An 11,233-nucleotide genomic window follows, 5' to 3' on the forward strand; every position below is an offset into this window, starting at 1 on the left:
ATCGTGATAATAGGTCATCATATCACGGATCGAGTGCCTGATCAATTTCTCAAGAATATTACAAAAACTATCACTGATTTATATTATATTATTACGACTTATTGTATTATGAGATCGACTATCGACAAGATGTACAAATTCATCATAGTATAGTTCGTTAAAAATTCGACAACGCCAAATGATAGAGCGTTTTCTTCCTATGGTACTATTGTACGAATAATTCAATTAGTTTAATAATAATGTCTAATTGTATGCTTGTGTAGGTAATATTATTACAGTAATGTCGTTTCGTATACGCCGCATTGTGTAAGTTATTCCATTATTATTATGATAAAGGGCCGTCGGTTTGATTGATATGCACTTAATGGTTATTTTTTAGGAAGTATTGAAGTTAGTTTAAAATGAAAACGATGTTATATTCGTATATTATTTAACACGTTTTAATGTTACGGCAGAGCGCATCGCGCATCGCGCATGCTGTAGTTTGCGTGAATTTAGTATTTACTATTTACTTATCACCAATGCAATTTATTGATGTATATCATTATAATGGTCTGTCGGACCTGAACATCAAAAAAATTCAAATTCTTAACATCCAAAACAAAAATATGGTATTACCGCCAATTTGCTCCGAAACAATCGTGTATGTCGTGTTATACGTTTAGAACCACTGAATCTCGACCGTTATCGGTTACCCTGTTGCCTGTTTCTCAGCCTATCATAGATGATAAGCAGACCACTCATTTTTTGGGATTAGTCTGCACACTGCTCGAGCATGTGATAAGTGCACCGCGTCTTCGCGTTTGAATAAATTTTTTTTTTTTTTAAGTTAATGTAAATGTTTTTTTCTCACTCTTGACGATTTGAAAACTCGAAGCACTTTATTTTTGTGAATTATTCTAAACGTTTTTAACAACAGTATAATTATTACTGCCTCATCGCTGCTTCGCAACCATCAAATGATATTGTTTTGTGATTTGACTTTCGGCTGACTTAACTCATGGTAAGAGTGCTAGTAAGGTCTCTATGGTAATTCTCTTGCTCACAACTTCACGAAAGAAGGCGTTGTAAGGCAACCAGCATGCACTTAATTGATATTTGGTTTTACTTGTTTCTATAACTAGGTTGTCTGTTTTATGTCACTTGATATCTTGTAGATTTTTAGATCTACAATTCTATTGACATGATTTGCAAATTGTAATATACCTATTTTAAAATGTAGTTTTACAGTATAAAACTTATCATAATATAGGTACCTACTAAATATAATAATTACAATTTATAGACATTGCCATTTTGAGATGATAGGTACATTTCTTATGCTGAGTTCCATAAATATTCATTAAACGTTAAAAAAATCAATAGTTAACTAAACTTAAGATTGGTACATTGCATTTTAGTGAATTATCAAATGAATAATTTTTTTATGTAATCCAAAATAAGATTTTTAATAAAACTAAATAATTTATTTATTTATTCCAGGAAAATCAAATTAAAATTAAGCCCACAACTAGTGATTTAATAGCCGCTAGAAAAAGGGAATTCTTGGAAACAAATAATATAAAAGGTCGGCAAATGTATGACCACGTGCAAGACGATTTTAAAAATGTGAGTTGTTCTATTACTATTAAGCTATAAAGTATAATTATAATATTAACTATATTATCTTAAACACATATACCTACATTCAAGTGTATACCCTAGAAAAAGCGTAATCGAACAGTAACGGATTATTTTGATATGTAGCTTTAAAATACAGTAAGTATTGTTTTAACTGATTGATTGTACTACAATTTAGTTGAAAACAGATGTTACAAAATCAGTTTTGTTCAAATAATAATAAAATGTCAATGTTTATGTAGATGTTTTAATTACATAAACTGATTATAGGATAAATCTTTAGTGTCAATAATTTTAGTTTTGAAAATAAATTGTATTAAAGTAAAATAACTATAATATCTCTTATTAACTATACTAATAGTTATAGACTTTTTTAAGCATTAAAATATCAAAAAATAAAAAAATAAATATATATTTTTTTTTATCTACAAATACTAATTTAAAATCAACTGTTGCCATTTTATATATTGAAATAATTTTTTTTTCTAAAAAGTGAAAAGAGTTCAAGAAATATCTTTATTTGTATTAAAACATTTCTTTAGCCATGTTCAGTATTCATGTTATTTATACAAACAATTTTTTTAATTTATTATGATAAACAAGTAACTAAAAAAATATGGGATAAATATTAGTTATAATTATTCTACTGATGATTTATAGAATAGGTAGGTATAATTATAAAATAGTATGCTACTACGCTATTTCACTTTGATAAATAGAATAATAAAAAGATAAAAACTAATCTGATTTTTATTTTATCAACAATTCTAGTTATTATTTTTTTAAAGTAAAAAAAAAAAAAATTAAACAGCTAATGTTTAAGCTTTTGTATTGAGTCATTAAAAAATGTTTATAGATTTCTGATATCTTTTTTGTAACACCAAAAGTAATTTTAAGAGAATATTCATTATTGCTATAAAATTTTATTTTCACATATCATTATCATTCAAGTTATTCTAATAATCAGTTTATAAATGGTATTTTATTTATATTTTGTTAACAATATTCCTAGATTATTAAGTGGTTTATTATAAATATTTATAGTACTATTATTTAACTTTTTTAGTGTGAACTTCTTAAATTAATTTAGATGTTTTTTATAACAAATATAATACCTAAGTTAAAATAAGTGCTTAGTTATCAAAGTTATATTCTATTTTTTTCTACAGGCTAGAAGTTTTATTGACAAATCAATTAAAAGTACTGGAATTATCTATGATGATCGGTTTTCTAACCATTTGTGTGCTTGGGATATTAATTATCCAGAAAATCCCCAACGATATGAATCTATCATTAAAAGGTAAGCTAACATAAGAATATTTTTAAAAACTGTTATATATGCTATATTTTAAAATGTCAACAGATGTAATGAATTAGGATTAATTGAAAGATGTATAAGACTACAGTGTCGGAATGCCACCAATGATGAGTTATTAATGAAACATTCCCAAAGTATAATAGACATATTAAAATCTACTGATAACACACAATCATTTGATCTCTTACAAACATTGTCTTCTAAATTTGATGCAATTTACTTTCATCCAGTAAGTAAACCTAAATATTAGTAGATATTAGAGACAAAAAAATGTATTATTTTAACTATTGTTTATAATGTTTTGTGATTATATATTTCAAATGTTTTAAACAATTTTATAATTTGAATTTGTATTTATATTTTAGTCAACGTATAAGCAATCTTTGTTAGCTACAGGTAGTTCAATAGAACTTGTTAAAGCAATTTGTGAAAATAAAATACAAAATGGAATGGCTTTTATCAGGTGAGAAATATTATATATTTATTTATTTATTCTTTATAAATTGCTAAAAGTTAAGTTTATTTTTTAAGACCTCCTGGACATCATGCTATGAAAGCAGAATTTTGTGGCTATTGTTTTTTCAACAATGTAGCTATAGCTGCTGAATATGTTCTTCGCCACTATTCAGTCTCCAAAATTTTAATTGTGGATTGGGATGTTCATCATGGACAAGCTACACAGCAAATGTTTTATGATGATCCAAGGTAAGGTTTAAATTTATTCTTTAAATTTTTATTACTATTGAGATGTTTTAATTTTTACAGAGTATTGTATTTTTCTATTCACCGTTACGAAAATGGACAATTTTGGCCCAATTTGCGTGAAAGTGATTGGGATTATACTGGTAATGGCGATGGCCAAGGTTTCAATATTAATGTACCACTTAATGCTACTGGCATGCGAGACACTGATTACCTCGCTATTTTTCATCAAATTTTATTACCAGTTGCTTCAGAAGTAAGTGACATTGAAACATTTTTTTGTTCTTTTAAATGTGATTAAAATATTGCTTTTTTAGTTTCAGCCCGATCTTATATTAATATCATCTGGTTATGATGCTGCTCTAGGATGTCCTGAGGTAAATATATTATTATGCTCTACATTAAACATTTTTAAATGTACAAATGTCTGTATTTAGGGAGAAATGGAAGTTACACCTGCGTGTTATGCTCATTTAGTTCATTCTCTTATGGGTTTTGCGTGTGGCAGAGTTGCTGTTTTACTGGAGGTATATTTTACTCTTTCTTTAAGCGATTAAAAGATATATCTACTAACTTGGATATTTTAAGGGAGGATATTGTTTGAAATCATTAGCAGAAGGAGCAGCATTAACTTTAAAATCATTACTCGGGGATCCATGTCCTGCACTCGATATGACTAGCAATCCTAGTAATAGGTAAAGTTTATAAAAAATTTCTTTGTAGGTGACATTGAAAGAAAAAATTATATTTATTTATTATTATTTTAATTTTAGCATTGTGCAAACAATACAGAATGTAATTTTTGCACATCAAAAGTACTGGAAATGTTTTCAAGTTGACTTTTTATTAATCAATCGTTCAGGGCATTATCTATGTATTCATACGATGAAGAACCATTGAGTGAATTTCCAACTGCTAACTGTTACCCTACTCAAGATATTTCAAAAATAGATGAATTTTCTGTTCTTCAACATTTAATTTCTGGTGAGGTTAAATTTAAATGTGCATTTAATATTTTAATTCAATATTTAAAATTTATATTTATAGAGACCCAATTATTAAACATAAATAATAAAGTTTGTGTTTCGTTTGATCTGATAATGGACCAAAAACATGAGAGCAGCGAAAGGTATAACTTCTTACTTATCTAGTATAGCTTACCTATTTAAAATATATATTGTCAATGATATTTTTAATTTTACATTGATAAAATTGAGACTTTAAAATTGAATAAAATTGTTAACAATTTGGTTTTATAAAAACTAATTTTAATACTTCTCATTTTAACTTATTAGTAGTAAAAATCTTTTGTGGTCTATTACATTATTTATCAAATTTTTAACAAATTTAAATTATAAATTTAGTTAAAAACTAATATCATATCTACATATTAAACTTATATAAATTGTATGCAATTTAAAAAAAATAAAATTGAAATATTTAGCAACTTAGTTAGTATTGAGTGTGGATAATTTTTTTATTGTTTTAGTGGACATCCAGAATGCCCTGGTAGAATAAGTGCAATTTTAAACATGTTCAATGAATTTCAATTGACACATCGACTTTTAATTTTACCAGTATGAGCATATTTATTATTATTTGTAATTATTGAGTCATTTCATTACAACAATTGTATTTTATTTGTTTTAGTCGAGAGAAGCTGAAGAAAGTGAATTACTCCTTGCTCATTCTAAAGAACATATAGATGAAATGTCAAATTTATATAAATTATCGCCATCAGAATTAAGCGATAAAGAAAAATGTTATGATTCTGTGTATTTGACTACTGATACATTTAAAGTCTCAACACTAGCTTCTGGGTGTTTGTTGCAAGTATTAATACAAATAAATTATTATTACTACAATATTTTTTTAATTAAACAATGAAATATGTAATAATTATATTATTTGCAGGTAGTTGATTCTGTAATGAATAATGAAAGTGCGTCAGGTGTTGCAGTAATTCGTCCTCCTGGGCATCATGCAGAACTTGATATAGCTTGTGGTTTCTGTATTTTTAATTCTGTTGCTATTGCTGCTAACTATGCTTTAAATAAGTATGGTCTCAAAAGGTATGGTTACAAGCATGTTACATACTGAACATACTTTTTACTTATCATTTATCTGGATAAACGTTTAATTAGAATTATGATTCTGGACTGGGACATACATTTTGGCAATGGCACAATGCGAGCATTTAGTTCGGATCCAAGAGTTTTGTATGTATCAATACATCGTTACCAGAATGCAAAATTTTTTCCATGCTCTGAAGAAGGTTCCCATAAGGTGACAGGTTCAGGGAGTGGAGAAGGATATACCATTAATATACCTTGGAATAAAGTAATTATAATTCCAATTAAAAACTCAAGTTATATTAATAAATGCAATTGTTATTTTAATTTAAAAATATTTGATTATTTATTGTTGTTTAGAATGGTATGGGTGATGCTGAATACATTTCAGTTATGCAAAATATAATTTTACCAATTGCTTATGAATTTTGTCCTGAACTTGTCTTGGTGTCAGCTGGATTTGATGCTGCAATAGGAGATCCACTCGGAGGTTAAATCATATTTTTATTGTATACCATTATTATAAAACACTAGTTTATTAATATGTTAATGTCATTGATACTCTCTCTCTCTCTCAAACACACATCTACACAATTAATATGTTGAATATATGTTAAGATGGTAAACATTTAATTCACTTCATTATGATTTACTGAATATCGCCAGAAAGTCATCAATGTTTAAGTTTAATAAGTATCTTTAAGTTTAAATTTTTAAATGACACCACTATAACTCTCATTAAGTGGTCTGATGAAAGAAATTTTAGTCAAATTTATAATTTAATTAAAAAAAAAAAAAATAATTACTCAAAATAATTTATAGATGGCCTCTGTTATTTCCATTGTTGATTGGTAGTGTAATTACAAGATTATAAAAAAAATATATTAAAATGTTAAAAAATCTAATATTTTTATGCTTTTCAAATTTTGTTTTCATTATTGTTTATAAATTTTGTATAATTGTAATCAGATTGATTCTTTTTGTCTGTATGAACAGTGTTTTAAAAAGTTATATAAATTAAATTATATATTCTTTTAATATAGTTAGCAAAATAATATTATTAGATTAATATTAATAATTGTAACACTTTAAATTGTTAAAAGAATATTAACACAAAACCTAGTATTTGTAGCTTATGTTTGCTCCTATTGGCTATTAATATTTATTAGGTTTCAATGAATAACATTTTATTGAATTTGTACGTAGTCATTTATGTCTACTCGTAAAACTAACTATTCAAATTTTATAATTTCACATATAAATATTTTTTTACAGGTTGTAAGGTGACACCTGAATGTTATGGACATCTCACACATTTTTTATCATCCTTAGCTAATGGTAAAGTCATACTCGCCTTAGAAGGAGGTTACAATATAGATGCAGTTTCGTATTGTATGACCATGTGCACAAAAGCTTTACTTGGAGACCCTCTACCACCTTTAGACCTGGAATATCCTATTTGTAAAAATGCTCAGAAAACAATAAAAAGAGTAATTAATGTACAAAAAAATTATTGGTCATGTTTTAAGTTTTTCAATTATGAAAGAACAAGTAAACACTCGTTTAGTATTAATGATTAAATGCTTCAATAGTTATTGTTATATTGTTGATCAATTTAGTTATAATACCTATGATAATTTTTGTAATTTAAGTGTCATGGTTTTTAAGTATTTATATATATTATACAATGTTTATGTATATTATTTACTAGTATTGTATTTTTTCTCACTTATGTTATTTAATTTTGGATATGCTTACTGATTTTACTGTTAAATGAAATATTAGTTTCTAATTGTTATTATACCGTGACATCAAAAACTACTCACTTATAATACAATGCAACAATTCAAACATTTTGAAAAATTATAATACAAATAGAAATAAATATTTTATTGTTTATTAAAGATTTAACTAAAATTTCTAAATCACAATTTTTCAAAAATTATTTTTTGTAATTTAATGGGTTAATTTAAATTAATACTAGTATTTATTTAGTATCCTTAAAAAAATGGTAAAACAATAATCCTTGTTCATAAACATTCACACTATTGATGATCATAACTGATGAATCCTACTATCAATTTTGATCCATAATTATCTAAGTTAAAAGTTAAAATCAGTTATGTAATTATTTTTTAATTAAAAATATTCTATCATTATTATAAACTTTTTTAGAATGTTGAATTGTATGAAGTTTTATATTTATATTTTTGATTTTTTTTACAGTGATATTTATGGATTGTAATAGTTTCCAGATAATGATAAAATTCTTTTAGCATATTTGATGAATATTAAATATTTTTGCATATTTTGTACATGTTAAAGTAATAATTAATTTGAATATTATTTTTATAAAACTAAAACAATATTTTGTTAAATAGAAATGTCTAATAATATATTTTTAACAATAATAATTTTGAACATACTGTTTTTTTTTTTTTTTTTGATAAACTGTATCAATATTATCATTTTTAATAGGAAATACACTTATACTTGTTTATAAACTTTCATATTCATTAAAATAATTAATTGTTTTCCATTAAGTACCTAATTAAGCTGTTAAATTAATTTTATAACACATAAGTTAATGATTATTAAATAAACAATTTAATTATGTAGATTTTTGATTACATAATTTATATATTTATTGCATGTTTCTATGATTTTTACTGCATATATAATTATTTTTATTGCCTACAATTCATTCAAACTTATAATAATATAATATATACGGTTTAAACATCATTAAAAATAATATAATTAATAGTATACAATATTTAGTATGCATTTTCTTTATTGCAATTGATCATGAAGTACGGAAAATTTGTTAATAATTATTTTTCATTTACTTTTTTTGTTCAACATAATTAATATTATATAACACATCATATTTAATTACAATTGCATTTATAATATGGTTTTCGTATTGTATAATTAGTTACCTCTCTAAAATATGGTTATGTGGCACAATACAGGTAAAATTAAGACTAATTTTGTTCAAAATGTTTTTGTTACTTTGTGTAAATTGTACAAATGTTCTTACAGCTATTTTAATATTTTCACGTTACGAATAGATTATTCACAAATGTAAGTTATCTGATTTTTAATTTTTACTTATAATATTAGTGTAACTTAATATTACATTGTTGTTAGATATGCTATAATTATTAATTATAAACTTAAAAATTATTTTTTTCTTTAAATAATGAAATGTTATAAATAGATTTCATTTTATTATTGAAACATGAATATAATTTCTCAACATCAAATTATATCCTTCATAAAATAAAATAAATGTAAAAACAGTGGGTACTTTTAGGTAGTATAATAATAGTAAGTCAAATTTACTTAGCGTAATTTCTGTGTCAGTGATAAATAATTGTATGCCTGTATTATACCAAAACAAAACGTTTTAAACACATGATATTAAACAAATAGTGTTTACTTATAAGTAATAAACAATAAAGCTTGTCCAATTATATTTTACATTTATTCGTGTATTCAATTTTAAATGTTTGGACAACTACAGTTTACTCTGTATTGAAATTAAAAAGTTAAAGTTGATAGCTAAGATCCAATAAAATCATTATAATATAATATTTATTATTATAAAAATGATAACATCAGAACATGAATTTCACATATGACAAACGATCGTTTAGCCGAAGTGAAAAAATGATCTTTTATGCTGCCTATGCAGATTGCAAATTACACAGATTCCCACTGGTCACTCAAATAAAAATGCATTTTTCATTGTACATAATTTGACGTGAACTTGTGTCAAAATGGAGCTAAAACTGTTTATTTGCTTCAATGGCTGGACAAGTTCGCGCCGCTACTGCTTATAGGATTTTTAATTTTGAACATAAAAATTAATATTGACATAATAATTTCATAAACCATGATCAAACCCAGTCTTGGAAAATACTAAGTAGTATAGTACCTATGTCCTACATATTATATAAATGTAATACACTTATAACATAATATTGTGGTATTATATTATACATAGTGAAACAAATTTTTACTAACTAAAATTTTTATCACTACGAAATGTATTTTTCTTTAATGCTACATGACTTATTGCTCACTATACTTTAATGTACCCATACTATGATATTTAAGCAACGAATTACAGCTTAAACCGTTTAAATATGAAGCCTACCAACATTTTAGACGTATAATGTAATGTCTTTGATATTTTAATTTAATTTTATTATGCTATAAATGTATACCGGATCGCTACAATTTCTCATAGGTCTTTTTTCTTCCAATTTACAATTTTCTCAAAAATAAAAATCTTTTTCTACCATTATATATATAGACGTAAAAAACAGTTGCTGTAAAGCCCCATCATAACTTACTCGTGTACCACAATGTCGAATTGAGTTGAATATAGTCCAATTATTGGTTATGTCTCAATATATATTAGTCATATCTACATATTCACGATGTAGCGAGAATATAGGGGAGCGCGTATAATAGCCGAATATATATCAGCCGATCCGTATTCTAGCCGAAAAATATTTCAGCCGAAATACAATTGCTTGGACAAATAAATTAGCAGAACCGTATTTTAGCCGACAAATATTTGCTCCAACAGTATTTTAGCCGAATATATACCTAGTAATATATATCTAGTTTATTTACCAAAATGTATAAACACTATAAACATACATTTATCATAAACAATTCTGTACCTATACATATCAAATTTTTAATTTGCACATTTAAGATTTCTTAATAGGTGTACATTGCTTATTTTTAAAAATCTTTAGCTTGGCGAAGAAAACGAATTTTTATTTGATAGAACATATCATGCAAATTTTATTTTAAAAATATTTTAAATAATTATTTTACAATGAAATAATGAGAACAATCATATAATCAGGTTTATTTTTTTATTTATTCCTCAAACTGTAATCAAAAGAGTAATTCTAAAGATTATTATATTATTTCAATAAAATGGTCCAATATTAGAGATAAAATATACTTTAAATACATTTTATTATTAATAGTCTAAAAAAATAAAATAAATAAAAATAAATTATACCTAAATAAATTTGTTTTCAAATATTTTCCACATAACACCAAAGATAGCATTTAACATTTTTAAATTGTATATTATGTTATTAATTTATTACACATATCCGTATATAGGATATTTACAGTTTTAATAATACGAAGAAATAAAATTATGAAAAAAAAAATCCAATTTTCATTATTCTTTATATTATTTTTTATTTTTAGTAGTTTCTGTGTAAGTTGTCATTGTTTCCGCTATGGTTTCCGTTTACTTTGCGGAATTCGAGAGTTTCGTTAAGAGGACGTAGCACCCGCATGTGTTGTCTCCGTTTTACACACGTATAATTTAGTTAAAAACTGTTTTACGCGGGATGACTTTACTTCCTCGATATTTATATCAGAATTTTTTTGATAATATGAATACAATTTAAGTTATCTGTTTGAGAAACTTGAGATTTTTTCATTTAATTATTTAAAATTATTGGTTACTTTTATA

General features: G+C 24.9%; 1 protein-coding gene across 1 annotated transcript; it reads left to right on the forward strand.

The window, feature by feature from the left end:
* Positions 1 to 739: 739 nt before the first annotated feature.
* On the forward strand, positions 740 to 9,200 carry LOC114130573 (histone deacetylase 6). The gene is given in 19 exon segments (XM_027995564.2): positions 740 to 1,003; positions 1,483 to 1,608; positions 2,790 to 2,920; positions 2,984 to 3,167; positions 3,304 to 3,401; positions 3,470 to 3,643; positions 3,704 to 3,896; positions 3,958 to 4,017; positions 4,078 to 4,167; positions 4,229 to 4,335; positions 4,414 to 4,487; positions 4,490 to 4,624; positions 4,688 to 4,769; positions 5,130 to 5,217; positions 5,291 to 5,473; positions 5,555 to 5,712; positions 5,785 to 5,980; positions 6,073 to 6,202; positions 6,988 to 9,200. Coding segments are annotated over 19 exon segments (2,517 nt in total). The 5' UTR covers positions 740 to 1,000; the 3' UTR covers positions 7,293 to 9,200.
* Positions 9,201 to 11,233: the final 2,033 nt, after the last annotated feature.

This window comes from Aphis gossypii, chromosome X (assembly GCF_020184175.1).
Source record: "Aphis gossypii isolate Hap1 chromosome X, ASM2018417v2, whole genome shotgun sequence".
Taxonomy (NCBI): Eukaryota; Metazoa; Arthropoda; class Insecta; order Hemiptera; family Aphididae; genus Aphis; species Aphis gossypii.